At 43.7% G+C, this 18,470-nt stretch overlaps 1 protein-coding gene across 1 annotated transcript in view; it reads right to left on the bottom strand.

The window, feature by feature from the left end:
* The window catches only part of GALNT10 (polypeptide N-acetylgalactosaminyltransferase 10), a 138,368-nt gene that overhangs the window by 115,523 nt on the left and 4,375 nt on the right, over positions 1–18,470 (bottom strand). Inside the window, exons 2-3 of the mRNA XM_011931677.1 lie at positions 11,370–11,472; positions 7,939–8,077 (exon numbers count right to left, since the gene is read on the bottom strand). Coding sequence (XP_011787067.1) covers positions 7,939–8,077; positions 11,370–11,472 — 242 coding nt within the window. The remainder of the gene's footprint in view (positions 1–7,938; positions 8,078–11,369; positions 11,473–18,470) is intronic.

Below are 18,470 nucleotides of genomic sequence, written 5' to 3'. Positions count from 1 at the left end.
AAGAAATGGAGTCTTGCCAGGTTGATCTTAAACTCCTACACCCAAGTGATCCTCCTGCCTCAGCCTCCTGAGTAGCTAGGATCACAGGTGCAAGCCACTGCACCCAGTTCTATTTCTCCTTTCTGATTTTGATTCCCTTCCTTGCTTTCACTGCCATATTTTGGATTACCTTTTATGATTTCATTTTATCGCCTTTGTTGGCTTATTAGCTATAATTCTGTTTTGTTATTTTAGTGCTTGCTTTAGGGTTTATAATACATGTTTTTAACTCATCAGTCTACCTTTATACTTCACATGCACTATTGAGAGGTGAAGCCAGCTGGGCTTCTGGGTTGGGTGGGGACTTGGAGAACTTTTCTGTCTAGCTAAAGGATTGTAAACACACCAGTCAGCACTCTGTGTCTAGCTAATCGGGTGGGGACTTGGAGAACTTTTCTGTCTAGCTAAAGGATTGTAAACACACCAATCGGCACTCTGTGTCTAGCTAAAGGTCTGTAAACACACCAATCAGCACTCTGTAAAAACGCACCAATCAGCACTCTGTGTCTAGTTAAAGGTTTGTAAACGCACCAATCAGCAATCTGTAAAATGGAACAATCAGCAGGACGTGGGTGGGGCCAAATAAGGGAATAAAAGCTGGGCACCTGAGCCAGCAGCAGCAACTCTCTTGGGTCCCCTTCCACGCTGTGGAAGCTTTGTTCTTTCACTCTTCACAATAAATCTTGCTGCTGCTCCCTCTTTGGGCCCACACTACCTTTATGAGCTGTAATACTCAAAGCAAAGTCCTGCAGCTTTACTCCTGAAGTCAGTGAGACCACGAACCCACAGGGAGGAACAAACAACTCCAGACACGTCACCTTTAAGAGCTGTAACACTCACTGTGAAGGTCTGCAGCTTCACTCCTGAAGTCAGCGAGACTACGAACCCACTAGGAGGAATGAGCAACTCTGGACGTGCCACCTTTAAGAGCTGTAACACTCACTGCAAAGGTCTGCGGCTTCACTCGTGAAGTCAGCAAGACCATGAACCCGCCAGAAGGAAGAAACTCTAGACACATCTGAACATCTGAAGGAACAAACTCCAGACACACTATCTGTAAGTACTGTAACACTCACTGCAAGGGTCGTGGCTTCATTCTTGAAGTCAGCGAGACCAAGAACCCACCAGAAGGAACCAGTTCTTCCAGACACACCGTGAGAACCTTATGATAGCAGATTACTATTTCTCCCCTCCAATCTTTATGTTGGCACACATTTTATTTTACATATATTTTAAATCCAATAATGTTATTATTCTTGGTTACACAGCCAATCGTCTTTTAAAAGATTTAAACAATAAGACAAATAGCATATATTTACCTACAAAGCTACTATTTCTAGTGATCTTCGTATTTTGTAAATAAAGATCTCTATTTGTAGACAGTATCTTGTTTAAAAAAAGATATTTTCACCGGGTACAGAATTCTAAGTTGACAGAGTTTTCTCTTCCATACCTTATTTTTTATTACTAACCATAGTTTACTGATATTTCCATACTTTAAAGATGTTGCTACGCCATATTCTTTTTGGAGTGTTTACAACAAGAATTCTCCTGTTATCTTTGTTCCTCTTGCTATAACAAGTTTTATTTCTCTGGCTGCTTTAACATTTTTTTCTTCATCACTGGTTTTTAGTAATTTGATTATAACATGCTTTGATGTCATTTTCTTTGTATTTCTTGAGCTTGTGTTTCACTGAGTTTCTTGGATGTGGTATTATAGTTGTTATCCAATTTGGAAGACTTTCAGCCATTACTTCCTTACACACACTCTAATTACATGAATACTAGAATTTTTAAAGTTGTCCCACAGGTAATTGAACCTCTTTTCAATTTTTAAAGTTCTTTTTCTGTGTTTTACTTTGAGTAGTTTCTTTTGCTACAGCTTCAAGTTCATTAATCTTTTTTTTTCCAGTAATATCTACGTCATTAATCCCATTCAGTGTATTTTTCATTTTAGACATGGTTGATTTCATTTCTAGAATTTTGATTTAGATCTTCTTATAGCCTCCATATCTCTACCTAACTTTTTAAACATATGAAATACAGTTACAATTAACTCCGCTAATTCTACTGTCTTTGTCAGCTCTAGGTTGGTTTTGATTGAGTGATTATATTTGTCACTGTGGGTCATTTTTTTCCACTTTTTTGCATGCCTGGTAATCTTCGATTGGGTTTCACATTGCTTAGTACTGAATATTTATGTATTGATGTAAGTATTATCAAGCTTTGTTCTGGGTGCATTATATATTTGGAAACAGTTTGATCCTTTTGGGTAATAATTTATGATTTTTTTAGACTGGTCCAGAGCACCATTTAGTCTAGAGCTGATTAGATGCCACTAAGACAAAACTCTTCTAAGTACTCTACCTGATTCCCCATGAGTTATGAATTAGGAGGTTTTCCAGTCTGGGTGGTGGGAAGAGGCACTACTCTTGGCCCTGAGGGAGCACTAGGCACTGTTCCTTATAGCATTTTAGGGTGATTCCTTTCCCAGCGTCAGATAGCTTCCTCATAGCATGTGCTGATCAACAATCCGCTGAGTGTTTGAGAGGACTCTGGAGATCTCTGTAGGTCTCTCTTTGCACAGTTCTCCTCTCTCCAGTACTGTGTCCTCTGAACTCTAGCCTCCTTGATCTCCTTGGACTCTCAGCTCCACTTCCTCAACTCAGGAAGTCTTCTGGGCTCTATCTTGGTTCGCCCTCCCTGCACCATGGCCTAGAAATTCTCCCAAGGCAATAAGCTGGGGCAACTATAGGGCTCACCTCATTAGTTTCCCATTTCTTAGGAATTATTGCTCTTTACTGCCTGATGTCCACTATCTTAAAAACCAGTGTTTCATGTATTTTGCCTGGCCTGATTTACTTATTTATTTTTTGGTTGTTTTAGGCAGGAGGGCAAATTTATCTTACTTTATCTTGGCCCAAATGTGATTTTATACCCACGTGTATGTTCCAATCAGGGCACTATTATATTATGACTACAATAAATGTGGTTGACTTAAACTTCCTGTGTTGGCAAGCTGTCATTTTTTCAGGGTTTGTATTTAATACATGTTTGTCAAAGGTAATAGGTGATAACTCCTTTCCTTCTTGCTTCTATTATACTTTGTAGCCTGTTAGGGATGTACAGGTGCTCAATAAAATACTGGCCTATTATAGTAATATGAGCTTATAAGTTCTTCTGAGGAAATTCAGTATATGTCATAAACTGACTGTGTTAATTTAACAAAAAGGAAGTGCAAAAAGGAACATGGATGTAGGAATCTGGTAGACTTGGGCCTTTTATTGCAACACAGGTTTATTCATTAGTGAAGCTAAAACTATGGAATGGAGAAAGCAGGTCAGAATTGTGGACTGCTTTCATTCCCACTATGGATAATCTTTGCATGGGAGAAACTGACCACCTAACATGGGGTGTGCACAGGAAACTTCAGATTCCAGGCACTTTAGCAGTTGGGTCTCTGTTGTGCCATCAGCTCGGTGCTCTGGAGGGGCCTCCACGTTCAGTTGCCAAGCAGCCCAGCAGGGCTCCCAGGGAGTAGGGAAAGTGGGCCAGCCCACCAGCCAGCCACTGTTCATGCTCACTTGGCAGGAGGTGCAGAGGGCAGGCCCACTCAGAGCCAGCTGGCTGACTCCCATTTGCAGGACCAGTGAGTCTCGGCCAAACTGCCTCGCTTCCGTTCTCTGGCTACGCGGTCCCCAGTGCAGCTTCTGGTGGAAGCAAAGGCAGCTGGCACAAACAAACAGCCCCTCAATCCTGTTCTTGACATGCTGTTGCCAAAATTCGGTTTGAAGGAACAAAAGGCAAACATAAACCTCAGCTCCTGCTGGAGAAGTTGTTTAAGCTAAAAGAAACTGAAGGGAGTGAGCGGCTCAGCTGCTCTAATTTACTCACACATTTCTGCTGTCAAACTGCAGGAAAGATTCCCCTCTGGAAAAAAAGGAAACCTCTTCGAGACATCTGTCAACCCATTTCTGAAAAGTCAGCTTCCACACTTGGTGACTCTAAAAAAGGGAGGTGTCAGGAGCGCTGGCAGTAGTGACATCTTTTGCAGTTAGTAGCTTGGATGCTGGCTGGCTGGGTGGGCTTGTGATAGAGGTGCCTGAGACCTCCTTAGCTCCACTCCCACCCACCTGGAACAGGAATTGCACAGCTTATTGATGCCAGGGGCCCATCCGCCAGGCTGGGGGAGCCCATGGACACTTCTCAGAGCAACGCTCATACTCCATAAAATGTACCAGATTTTAAAGAAAACCAATTAGACTGAAATATAGTTATCAAAATGTATTCAAAGCCAAGTGTGATGAGGTTTTGCCTGTAATCTCAGCTCCTCAGAAGGCTGAGGCAAGGGGATCGCTTGAGCCCAGGAGTTCAAGACCAGCCTAGGCAACATAGCAAGACCCTGTCTCAAAAAAAAAAAAAGAGAAGAAACAAGATCTAGTGGTAAAAGAAATGATAAATGATTGAGGTGATGGATTTCCCAATTACCTTGATTTGATCATTACATATTGTACGCTCATATCAAAGCTTCACATGTATCTCATAAATATATACAATCATTATATAGCCATAATAATTAAAAATAAAAAGTAAATATCTAGAAAAAAAAAAGATCAGTGGTAGTTCTAAAAACTACCTCCATTTCCAAGTAGTGATGAGTGTCCATGGGATTCAAGAGGTCTGTAAGTGATGTGAAAGCAAATGCTTTCCTTGGGGGAAACATCACAGGGCTTTGTGGATTACATTCGCAACTGAAGGGAACACCAAACTGCAGATAAAGCTTAATTTTTAAAAAAACATTCAATGTTTTTCTCATCCAACTTTACAGACTCCCCTGAATTCTACTGAGGGACACATCTGTGGATCCCAGGACTCTGCGATGAAGAAAAGGTTTCTTTTTCTGGACTGTCAGGAAAGAGCACTACAATGGGAGACAAAGGGGCTAGGTCCTCATCCTGGCTCCACTTCCTAAGTCCTAAGCCAGAGAACATGTGCTGTCTGGCCTGAAGGCCTCTAGGGCCAGGCCACTCTCTCTACCCACAGTGCTCTTGCCCACCCTCATGCCCTGGCCAGTCCTAGTTGTTCCTTTCAGAGGCTGTAGATAGCACCCTTTCAGAAGGCCTTCCTAGCTTTCAAAGGGCAGGCACAGGGTCAGGGTATCTTCTGTGGTCCCAAAGCACCCTGTGCCCAACCCTATTACTGATCTTCTCAACTATGGTGTAATGCCAGCTCATGTCATCCGTCCCCACCCCTTGGACAAGAGTGGGAGTTCCTTTGAGGTAACACTAATGATTCATTTATCTTTGTGATCCTAGTGTCAAGCACAGGGCTTGGCACATAGAAGACCTACATATTTACTATGAGTAGATGAAAGAATGGAAGAAAGCTGCGACCACACCCAGCCTGTGTCTCTCTCTCACTGCAGAAATATTCATTTCACACCAGTGATTCTCAACCTTCATTATATATGAGAACTGCTTTTGGAGATCTTAGAAAATACTGAGATCCAGGTAACAACCTCAGAGATTCAGATTTCAGTGGTCTGGGGTAGGGTCCTAGCCTTTGTAGTTTAAAAAACCATCCAGGTGCAGCCAGGGTTGAGAACCCACAGTACCACAAGAACAGCAGCTGTGGTGAGAGAACAATGAATGAACTCACCAGGTGAACTTCTTTCCTAGATTCAGAAAGATGAAATTAGTGCAGAACTCAGAACTCCGCAAGCAGCTAAATACATAGATCGAGTTTCTGACCCTCAGAGTCAGGTTACAGTTCCAAATCCAGTAACATCTGTGATAGCTGAACTACAAACAGTCTAGACTTACATCAAAAAATCTGGGGCTCAGCCAGGCACGGTGGGTCACACCTGTAATCCTGACACTTTGGGAGGCTGAGGCAGGAAGATCACTTGAGTCTGGGAGTTCAAAACCAGGCTAGGCAGCATAATGAGATCCCATCTCTACCAAAAATACAAAAAATTCACCAGCAGTGGTGGCACACACCTGTGGTCCCAGCTACATGGGAGGCTGAGGTGGGAGGATTGCTTGAGCTCAGGAGGCAGAGGTTGCAGTGAGCTGAGATCGCACCACTGCACTCCAGCCTGTGTGATAGAGCAAGACCCTGTCTCGAAAAAAAAAAAAAAAAAATCTGTGGTTTGACAGTGAAAACCATGAAACAAATGGCAAACCCCAAGGGAAAGCATACTGAGGCCCCTGCTCTGCTCCCTTGCTGTAAGGCATCTTTGGGAAAAGGGCCCAATCCTAGGTGACAGCACATCTTTTACATCTACAAAGTAGAGACGATCATAGTAATGCCAATCTCAAAGTATTGTTGTAGGAACTAAAGGAGGTTATGGGGATGAAGGCATTTTATAAGCTGCCAAACATGTTACCAAGATGAAGTCTTTAGCACGGCATTCTACTGATTGAGTACTTATAGCTGGAAAGATCTTTATGGTTCAGTGATTAAAACCATAGATTCTAGAGCCAGACTCCCTGGGTTCAAATTCTGGCTCCATCTCTTTTCAGCTATGTTATCCTATGCAAATTACTTAATCTTTTTGTGCCTCAATTCCTCATCTGTGAAATGGTTATAATAACAGTACCTACCTCACAGGGATTTTAGAAGATTTGACTGAGTTAATACACTTAAAATACCTGAAACAGTGGTTCTCAAATGCAAGCATGCATCAGAATCTCCTGGAGGCCTTGTTAAAACACTGACTGCTGGACCCTTCCCCATAGCTTTGATTCGGTAAATCTGGGCTGGTGTCCAAGGAACTGCAGGTCTACCAAATACCTAGGTGATGCTAATGTTGCTGGTCTGGGAACCACACTTTGAGAACCACTGGCTTAGAAAAATGCCTGGCATATAGTGAGCAACAAATAAATGTTAGCTTTTATTATCTTTTCCTGGGATCTATTTTCTCAGTCCCTGAGCAAAACTTACGCTCCAGTGTTACTCAGTACTGCCTTCATGTGGAAGCAATTCTGAAATCTACTTGCAGTGATTCTCAAAGTGTGGTCCCAAGATAAGGAGCACCAGGATCCCCAGGGAGCCTGTTTGAAACACAAGTTCTTGGGCCCCCATCCAGACCTACTAATCAACAGCTTTGAGGCTCAATATCCTGCGTCCTAACAACCCTCCAAGTGATTCTAATGTACCTCAAGTTTAAGAACGGCTCTACCAGAAAATCACCATCATCACAATGACCCTTATTGAAAATGTACGGGGAGGCAGGATAGCTTAAAGTCCAGGGTATAGTTTTTGATTGAACTGGAGTCTAAGGCCTGGCTCAGCCTGTTAATCACCTTATGGCCTTAAGTGAGTTATGACCCTCCTTTAAGCCCCAGTTTTCTCACTGTAAAATTGGCATCATTACAGGACCTACCTGACAGCAACCTGAGATGATACAAATAAAGTGTTTGGCACATACTACCGGTTCAAAGAATGTTAGCTGCCACTGTTATCAGCTTTATAATCATTCTGATATGTCTGCTCTCAATGTGATTAGAGATGGTTTGTAACAAAGACAGAAATATAAGAAAGATTTTTTTAAAAAGAAATAAAAACATCACATAGAAAATGAAGAAAATGAAAGTTAAAAACTTCATGACAACTTGTCCTCTACATTGGGGTCTGAACTTCCCTTCAGCCCAGAGCGAAAGGGTAAATGCAGAGGCTTCATAGTTCCAACTCCCTGAAAAGAGGAAGGAGGCTGGCTCTTCTGAAGAGATAGTGTTATCACTTACCCCTCAACACCACGAACCTTTGCACAAATGCCTGTGTAAGAGGAGGGAGTCTCCGGCAGCAGGGCTCCATGTACCTGCTTCTTTAATTAATTCTCAACAAGGCCAGGGGCAACATCCTTAGGTCTCAGAATTTAAGAGATGTTACACTCACTTTGGGTGCCGGATATCTGGGAGAGAGCGATTCAAGGAGATTTTGTCACTGACATAGATGTTAAATCCATTTTCTCGGTACGCCTGATCCACTCTCTCAGCATCGGTCATGGGGTAAGGTCTTCCTTGTTCTCCATTTCCTAGAAGCAAAGAGCAAATTCGATGTTGCTAATGGGGGTACTGTATATGGAGTGGGGAAAAAGGATGAAAAATATGATTAAACCACCAACATAAAACTTGACTTGAATGTACAGCATAGCTCATATTTTGCAGTGGGAAGTACAAAGAGTAAGAGGGGAGCAAGCATTTATTCAGCCACTTTGCACATCTTGTTCTCATGTAATCACAGTGGCTCTGTGGGGTGGACGTGAGACCTCTCATTCCATAGAAAGATAATCTGAGACTCAGAAAGGTTATCAAATCAGGAGTATGGATTCCAAAGCTCACGTTCCCCTCACTCCATCAGGAGCTCCAAAGACCCGTGCCCTCGGAGACCAGTCACTGGACAGCTAGGTCCATCATCTGTGAGTGGATCAACCTTGGGCCAAGTCCCACCAGCTTTCAGAGCTAAAGCTTCCCCCTCCGATAACCACAGCACACTTGGAAGAGTCAAATGAGAGCTGCCTATTCGAAAGCTTTTTGTAAAGTATAAAACACCTTATAAATACGAGGAAAGATGATTACTGTAGGTAAGGCAAACTTTAAATCAAAATTGCCATAAATGATAAAAGATGCTTTGATTTTATTTTTGTTTTTAGGCCAGCAAACAAATTAAGATCTGCCTACTCTAAACCAGGAGTGCCTGAAAAGTGTTGCTTTGAGTCATGGATTTGGGTGGGTTAAAGTGCTAGCTTTCCTCTCTCTGCACAACCCATCTGGAGAAGGAGTCTGATACTCTGGGAAATTTTTCTCTAGGTGCCCAGGGTGCATATGGTAAGAGGGAATGTCCACATCGACCCCTGCAAGAGTAGCTTAAGAATCTGTCATTGATGGCTGGACGCGGTGGCTCACGCCTGTAATCCCAGCACTTTGGGAGGCCGAGGCAGGCGGATCACGAGGTCAGGAGATCAAGACCATCCTGGCTAACATGGTGAAACCCCGTCTCTACTAAAAATACAAAAAAAGTTAGCTGGGCGTGGTGGCAGGCGCCTGTAGTCCCAGCTACTCGGGAGGCTGAGGCAGGAGAATGGTGTGAACCCAGGAGGCAGAGCTTGCAGTGAGCCGAGATTATGCCACTGCACTCCAGCCTGGGCGACAGAGCGAGACTCTGTCTCAAAAAAAAAGGATCTGTCATTGGTGAGGATCTTGAAGAAATGGCAATAAAACCAGCTGGTTAAAAATCATCTTGCCTTCCAGAGCTTGTGGTTTGAGCAACACCTATTTACTCTGCAAAGTAAACATTGACAAAGTCAGATATCCAGGAAGGTGCAAGCTGAGACGTGGAGCCGAAGGGCTCTGACTACTCCAATCCAGTCAGACAAGAAACAGGACTCCGTCATCTACAGTTTGTAATGCTTCATAAGACATCACTGATTAGACCCCAGGACAGATAACACGAGGGATCCAAATGCAGTAAGCAGGAGACCAGAAGTGTTTGCTCAGGGAGGGAAGCTTCAGGAGGGCAATACAGGAGAGCAATTCAGAGTTCAGGTCCTGGAGCCAGATGAAGTGGAGTTCCAAGGCCAGCCCTACCCGTCCCCAGCTATGTCATCTTGGACATGCCGTCAGCCTTTCTGAGTCTGAAGATTTTGCCTTTTGTATTAATTAGAATGAGGAGGTTCAATGTGAATGATGTGATGATTAAGGAGATAATGCAGGCAAGATGCCTGGCACATAATTAGCATTCGACAGATGCTGGTTATTATTATTCTTAATGTCTCCACTGCTGGTTACTCTTGTCTTGCTGTTTAGCCCAATGTTCTAATACTTCTGGTATGTCTGGTAAATCAGCTCTTCTCAAACGTTTTCTTTCTTAATTTAAGCAGCACTGGCTGGGCATGGTGGCTCACACCTGTAATCCCAGCACTTTGGGAGGCTGAGGTGGGCAGATCACTTGAGGCCAGAAGTTTGAGACCAGCCTGGCCAACATAGTGAAACTCTGACTCTACTAAAAATACAAAAATTAGCCTGGCGTGGTGGCACGGGTCTGTAATCCCAGCTATTTGGGAAGCTGAGGCAGGAGAATCACTTGAACCTGAGAAGTAGAGGTTGCAGTAAGCAAAGATTGCACCACTGAATTCCAGCTTAGGTGACAGAGCGAGACTCCACCTTAAAAAAAAAAAAAAAAAAGAGAGAGAGCAGCACCCATTCCCCATTTTCTGGCATCTCAAGATTACTCTTTTCATCAGTTAAGTTATTGTACCAGCTCTATGCAGAACCTTGTGGTAAGTTGGTTTTGTCATAATGTAATTTTAAAAAAATCAATAGTGGTGGGAGCCTTTAATGGAGATTAAAATGAATAAAATATTAATACCAATGCCTTAGATTTCTATAGTGCTTTCTAGTATTGCAAAGCTACTACATATTCATTGCTTTATTTGGCACTTCACAATAACATCCCGAGGTTGTCAAAGCAGGAAGCATGAGTCCCACGGACAGATGGAAAAACTGAGGCTCTGGGAGTATGGACTTTAACTGCTGATTAGATGGCTGTAAGTGGCATCAGAGCTGCTCTCTTGACTCCTTAGTCTAGGCTCCCTAGAGTTGATTCTCCATATAATTTCTGTACCACCTTACCCCGACCCTTCCCAACTCACCAGTGTAAACGGAACTGCTCCCAAGACTAATTAGCCACAGAAAACTTTAGCTGAAGCCCTCTAAGTTGACTCAGTCTCATGGCTGCAGTGTCAGGTAGGAATCAACTCTGCCCTCCCTCCAGACCTGGGTTCAAATTCCAAGTCTGCCTCTTTCTTTCTGTGCAACAGTGGGCAGATTACCACCCCTCTTAGAGCCACAGGCCCCTTCTTATTAAATGGGCCATAAAGGTTGATCTGAGGTTTCACAGAGGAAATTTCCAAGTACAGAGCATGGATCTTCCTCACAACAGGTGTTCAATAAATGTTGGCTCCTGTTATTACTGCTCCTTGTTTTAGTTGTAATCCCATAAGGGAGAGACATTTCTATCCTATGAAACTAAAATACAAAATATCCTATATGAGGGAGACATTTTCTATCACCCAATAAAGGTGGCAGGCAAATTCTTGCAGGCAGCAGATCTGGTGATGGGAGTGGAAAAAGGGGTCAGCTAACCAGTGAAGAGGGGCATCTGGGAATCAGGGGAAGGGATGGTGGCTGACGGGGAGGGAGCCAACAGGAGGTCCAGACACCCCTACTAAACACACACACGAACACACACACACCCACACACACACGTAAGCATATGTGCATATGCCCTTCACAGAGCCCACCCATGGCCAATCCTGCCCTCCATACCTACGCGCTGAGCGTCCCTCCGGATGGCCTCCTTGTCATGCCAGTCCTTCAGCTTCTGTCCATCTCCCAAGAAAAACGTCTTCTTTTGTCGACTGTGTGAGCCCTTAAAAAAAGACAAAAACCATGAAAAATAGAAAAGGGCAAATAAGTTCAGTAACACAGGCCCAGGAGTTACACTGCCTAAGCGAGCTTTTTATTGACCAAATGCCTGTCATCTTGTGTTCCTTTATCCACTCCCTCAGCATACCTTTGTTGGTGCCTTGCCATGTGCCAGCCAGGTGTGCAAAGGACAGCAAGATGACAGGAACGCAGTGTCTACCTTTCGGGAACTCACAAATCGGTGGTGGAGAAAAAAGATGATCGCATTCTTTTCACCCACGGGAGAAAGTGCGCAGTGTGGTGACACCCAACAGAAATATAACATGAGCCACATGGGTAACTTGAAATTTTCCAGTATCCACATTTAAAAAAGGAGGTGAAGTTGTTTTAATAATGTACTCTACCTAAAATATTACCACTTCAACATGCAATCAATGTAGTAAACTGATTAAGGTATTTTACATTTTTTGGTGGGGGCGGTGAGGGGTGGGAGACAAGGTCTCACTCTGTTGGCCAGGCTAGAGTGCAGTAGCACCATGACGGCTCACCGCAGGCTCGAACTCCTGGGCTCAAACGATTCTCCATCCTCAACCTCCTGAGTAGCTGGGACTACAGGTACATGCTACCATACCAGCTAATTACTTTTTGTAGCAATGGGGTCACCCTATGTTACCTAGGCTGTTCTTGAACTCCTGGGCTCAAGCTGTCCTCCCACCTCAGCCTCCCAAAGTGCTGGGATTACAGGCATGAGCCACCATGTCCGACCTACATTCTTTTTCTTTGCACTGCCTTTGAAATCCAGTGTGCATTTTACACTTGTGGTCATCCTGATTCAGACTCATTTCAAGTGTTCAACAGTTGCATGTGGCTAATCGCTACATATTGGATAGGGGAAGGGCTCAGAGAATGTACTACATGAGTTCAGTTCCACTGGGGAGAAATGGAGAATGTTTCATGGAGCTGAGTGCATTTGGGCTGGGTCTCAGACAGGTCGACAGGAGAGGCAGGCAAGACAAACATCCTGGGCACTGACTTGTGACATTTGGGTGGAGAAAGGCAAAGCTGTGTGTGGCCCAAGGAGAAGGAGTGTCGTAAGCAAGAGCAGAAGGCAGGTCTTGGTCATCTCTGTGGTCCTGAGGGCCCAGCTCCAAAGAGAATAAATGTGTGGCAAATGGGCGTGGACTGTATGAAGAAGCAATTGAATGGCTGAAAGGAGAAAAAAAAAAAAAAAATATATATATATATATATATGGCAGCCCCAAGAGAGCAGCCCCCACAGCCTGGGCTCTGACAGCATTTATCATTTACCTGGGGAGGTGAGCCCATCCTTACAGGCTCAATACTTCCCATTAGGAAGTAGTTTCCCTAATTAAAGGAGGCTGCATTTCAGTGACTGGGGTCAGCAGAAGGAACCTGATACTTTCTCAAGCCAACAGTGAAGTCAAAGGCCTCCAGGCCCAGAGCCTTCCCCAGGTAATGCTGCACCACACAGCTACTTACATATATTCCATATTCATGTAAATACTTTCTGAATCACCTTGCCCATTACAAATCTTGCAGACTTGTTCTTGCCACTGTGGCAAGCAGAATCCAATAGTCCTCTTTCCGATATAATTAACTTCAAAGGCCCGGATGTGTGGTGTGCTGGACCTTAGTGCTAACAGGAAGCCCCCTGAATAAAATCATCCCTGCGCTTGTTTATTAAGCCTCTGGTTGATCCTTGTGTTAGCAGGCTTTCCACAATGGCTCAACATCTTTATAACAGCTCTAGTAATAATAACAATCCTTTGTATTCTCTCTCCTATAGACCTCTCTGAATTGCAAGAAGATAATTCTGAAACTTAGTGTGTTAGATGTCTTGGTTAGAGAAGGGGAAAAAAAAACTACAAAAACTAAGGCCACATGCTTTCAACAGTTCTCAGGGTTCTTAGAAATCACAGAAGCTGAGCTGGAAGGTCCTTACGGAACCATCTAATCAGTTCAGGATACAGTTCCACAGGAGCGGCCCCCGGCACTGCCTTGGGAAGAGGAAGGCTGAGAGTAGGGGCTTGCTCTGCCCGCTCTTCAATCAGAACAACACATCTGTTTTATGTACTGGGGTTCCATGTGGGATTTCATTTGAAGACAGTTCTTCTGCTAAAAATAAATAGATACCAAATTTCCTGTACAAGTAAACAAATATATTTGGAAGCTGAGCTAGGACCACTTCCCCATACCACAGACAGAGAAACCAAGCCTTGGGGTAGGCCAGGAACCTGCCCAAGGTAATATTCTGCTTCTGTGATGTCAGGGTTGATCAGTTAGGGGCTAGTTAGCTCTCCTTTCTCCAGCCCTCCCTCCCAATCTCTTTTTCCTCTTCTGCTGCCCACAGATTGGAAACTTTGGTTGATCACTTCAGCCCACTGGTAGGACTAGAGGCTCTGCAAACTGAGGCTCCCTTAATGGAAGGTACAAAACTAAAGCCATGGTGCTCAAAAGGTTGTATCTGAAGGGTACAGGATGGGCACCACCTGGGAACTTGCCAGAAATGCAAATTCCCAGGGTCCTACCCTAGACCCCTAGAAGCAGAAGCTCTGGGAGTGGGGCCTAGTAATCCGTGTTTTAGCAAGCCCTCGAAGAGATTCTGATACACACTGAGGTTTGAGAACCACTGGTCTACAATGAAGCAGACGATAATCCTACCTGATCTGTGTTGGTCACATCAAGTTGAACAGATAATTATCATAGACGGCTGCAAAACCCTGAGGCTTGTGGGCCAAATGTGGTCACTAGCAAACAACCTGGTGGCTTTCAAGGTGCTTTTTGTTTTGGTTTGGTTTTCTTAACTCTAGTGTGAAAATAGGGAGATTTCATATTGTTTCATCAAGATTTTTGGCTTCTCCTGAAAACCTAAAAGACATGCCAGTACTGGGCTGACTTCCCTCAGCTCATCAGCTGGGCTGTGTGGATGGGGAACGTCTCCCCAGTTTGCCACAGTCCCAACCATTCCTTACTGCATTTCGCCTGCCTCCCATCTCTCATTTTTGTTACCTGCCTGGCCCTGGTGAGCTTGAAACATGCTGGGATATTCAGGAATGTATCCTGGTTGGGGAAGATTAGAAACTATGAGGACTAGGAGACAAGAAGCCCTGGAGGACATGGGAGATGTTATTTTGTTCTATGAAGTCCTAAGGCTACACTGAGGACCAATGGTAGACGTTACCAAATGACTGAGGGGACTCAGACAGAGAAGAAATTCCAAAAGTCGGGTTGCTGCTAGGATGAAACAAGACCATCTGGAAGAAGATATTAGAAGTGGCCAGGAATAGAAAGACCGAGTGTCCATCAGGATGTGAAGGAGAAGAAGCAAGTGCAGGGTTGGGACTAGTGCTTCTCAAATTTTAATGTGCAGGAGAATCATGTGGGGATCTTGTTAATACTGATTCTGGTACAGTAGGTCTGGTGTGGGGCCTGAGATTCTGCATTTCTAACAAGAACCTGGGTGATGCTGACGCTGCTGGGCCACAAAAGACACTTTGAGTAGCAAGGGTTAGGCAACTTTAAAGGGCACTTCAAGAGTCTAAGATTCCATGAAGGGTACTATTTCCTCTACAAGCTTGCGAAAGTCTTCCAGTGCTAGTGGGAATGGGGTACAGGGATAAATCTCACTGTTTTGACCTCACAGAAGTAAACCCCTAGAATCTTGTTCTCAAAACGAAACACTGGATTGCTGAACTGATGGCATTGAGAATTAAGGCTCCAAAATCCTGGGAATTTCATACCTAACTCCACTGCCTTTGCCTTATGATGCACACTGCTCCCTCTATCCCTCCCTCCCAGGGTCTGCAGAGATGAACTATGCTGCTTTAGGTCTCATTGGTCCTTATATCTTCCCTAAACCAGGAGGACTTTGGAGCCTGCTGACACAAGGAGTTCTACATGTCTAAGCACGCAGCTGCTAGAGTCCTCAGCTATCTAAGCTAAGTAGCTGCTCAGAGACAATTAGTCTACCTCTGCTCATCTTACAGATAAAGGAACTGAAGTCCAAACAAGCCAAGCTACCCAGCCAAGGCCTCACAGCAGGCAAGAGGATAAAAACCATGTCCTTTGACTCCCAGGCTAGTTTTTAGTGGGAAAGAACCCTTGACTGTGACCTTGCACAAGCTACAGGAGTCACTGGTACCTCAATTTTCCCACCTGGAAAATGGAGTCAGCACTACCTACCCAAAAGGTACTTTCAGATGAGCTGAGACAATCACAAACAGTATAGCCTGAGCACTCTCCTAATTTACACATGGATTGAGGACACTGACTCCTTAAGGATTTTAAGAATCTACTGCAAATTGACATCTCACCAAATCATGTAGATATAGAACTCAAATGTTATTGTATAGGTTAAAAAGTATTCCAGTTATAGGTCAGGGCCTTCAGTAGGGTGGAAAACTAGTTTCAGTCTTAAAATTATAGAGTTGGTCAGGAGTGGTGGCTCACACCTGTAATCCCAATACTTTGGAAGGCTGAGGTGGGCAGATCACCTGAGGTCAGTTCGAGACCAGCCTGGCCAACATGGTGAAACTATGTCTCTACTTAAAAAAAAAAAAAAAAATTAGCTGAGTGTTATGGCACACACCTGTAATCCCAGCTACTTGGGAGGCTGAGGCAGTAGAATCACCTGAACCCAGGAAGCAGAGGTTGTGGTGAGCCACAATTGTGCCACTGTACTCCAGCCTGGGCAACGGAGTAAGACTCCGTCTCAAAAAATAAATAAATAAATAAATAACAGAGTACATGGAGCCTGAAGGGCCCTAAGAATCCTATCCAAAAACCTTAACAGAAATTGTGGTCAATTTCAGGTGGTTTAGGAGCCCCTGAGGACAATCCATGGAATTTCTAGAGGTAGTGCAGATTAAGAAACCCCAGATCATCTGAACTATCACCAAATGTTTCCTGACACCTACTCTGTACAAAGCAGTGTGTCAGGCACCAAGGATGCAGGTTTGACAGCACAGATACCGTGTAGGCCTAATGAGGTTTACAGAAAGATCAGTCTCTCTCAAAAGGTGGTTCTTGGAGAACCTGGACCCTTATTATAGATGCAAATTCCTGGACTCAAACGCTGAATCCACTAAGTCAAAGTATCTACAGATAGGAGCCCAGGAAGATATCTTTTTTAGAAAACACATTCTCCATGTGATTTTAATTCACAATAAAGTTGGAAGACCTTTTGTCTAAATCTAGCAGGCTCATTTTACAGATATTAATCTGAGGCTAAGAGAGTAGAATGAATTTGCCCTAAATCGTACAGCTTGTCAGCTCCGAGGACCAAACCAGAGCTCGCAGTTCTCTCCCTAGAATAGACTGTAAGCTTCTTGAAGGCAGGGGCATTACACCACTGCACTTTCCGAGGCCAATACCTGACTCATCTTAGGCCCTTGAAAAATACCAGCTGAATGAATGAATGAATGCTCTTCAATGGGGTGAATGAATGCTAGTTTAATGACTCAGAACATTCTGGTTTCAGAGTTAGAAAAACCTAGGTTTTACTTCCTCAGCAGGTGGACCCCAGTTTCCCTGACTGATAAATAGAGAAAACTAACAGAATAAGAGTATCTGTTGGGAAGATTAACTGAGCTAATCTGGGACAAAGTGTCCCAGTGTTTGGGACAAAGTTAGGTCCTCTTCTAGTAAAGGAGAGCTACTATCAATACATTATTTTTAGGGAAAGTTTATGAAAACATGGTATGTTCCAGTGTTTGTGATAACCATGTTTGGAGCAATAGGAGAGCAGATAGGAATCTAATAAGAAGAACTGTGGGTCCTGCAGAGGCAACCTGTCTAACACCTGATTCAATTCAACTGGCTCTTGCTGATAACAGGATTTAGAGTTTCCTCATTAACAGGATGTCATATGCCCACGTCGAAACACAGTGTTCTTCAAGGAAAGAAAAAAGTCTTAGTTAATAGTGGCACTCTACAATAGAAACAAATGCCACAAGACCATTAACAACAAAAAAGGCAGGAACATTGCTTCTCAAAAGACAGCAATTCTTATGCAATAGCAATCACTTAATATTATGTAAAAGAGCACGTCTGGATTTTTCAATCCAGAGGTAATTTTAAGTTTCTTTAATTCTGTAGGCTCAAAGATTTGTCTACAAAAGCTGTGATTATTTTCCTTCAACAACCATCTTTTGCTACTTTGCTTTCCCTTGGTTTCCTGATGTCCTTCTGCTACAGGAAGCAAAGGGGTGAGGAAGGAACATGGCAAAGAAGTGAGCGAGAGTGTGTGGAGGAGACTGGCAGAATCAATGTGGAAATCACATTAAATAATAAATTGGCAATGGATTTTGACTGGCTGCTCTAAATAACTGCTTCTGGTATCTGCATGCTTTTACTTAACATTCCATTAAAATAATCGATTAGTGTTCAAACACACACACACACACACACACACACACAAATGGAATTTTAATCTTTGTTTAATCACTACTTAGCAGGCCTGGCAGCCTTTGGAGGTAGGAAAGAATGGTGGTGAAGAAAGCCAACTATATTCTGCTCAAGAAGGAAGATTTGTTAAAGTGCATACTCTAATCCCAATACTGCAGACTTGGCAAAGAGCATCTCTGGCCGAGCTCGCTAGTGTCTTCAAAACAATGAAAGGGCTGTATGCTCTCAAACAGCAATGTTGGAAGGAAAGCTGAGCAGGTCATCTGCTTCATCCACAGTCTGAGGCTGTGTTACAGACCAGGTTCTGCTGCAAATTTTAGGATGGCTTCCCCCCATCTTCCTCTCAAAGAACCCTACAAAGACAATGAAATGATTTTGCTGTGCGGTTTAAATAACTATAATTTCAAACATCTGTTTATCTACCAAGTAGATTAATAAACTTTTCTCTCTCTCTCTCTCTCCCTCTCTCTCTCTGTGTGTGTGTGTCTCTCTCTCTCTCTGTGTGTGTGTCTCTCTCTCTCTCTCTCACACACACACACACACACACACACACACACACACACCCCGCAAAGTAAT

Source organism: Colobus angolensis, unplaced genomic scaffold (genome assembly GCF_000951035.1).
Source record: "Colobus angolensis palliatus isolate OR3802 unplaced genomic scaffold, Cang.pa_1.0 Scaffold90, whole genome shotgun sequence".
Taxonomy (NCBI): domain Eukaryota; kingdom Metazoa; phylum Chordata; class Mammalia; order Primates; family Cercopithecidae; genus Colobus; species Colobus angolensis.
The sequence above is the reverse complement of the archived record's forward strand: the minus strand, read 5'-3'. Positions and strand labels throughout refer to the sequence as shown.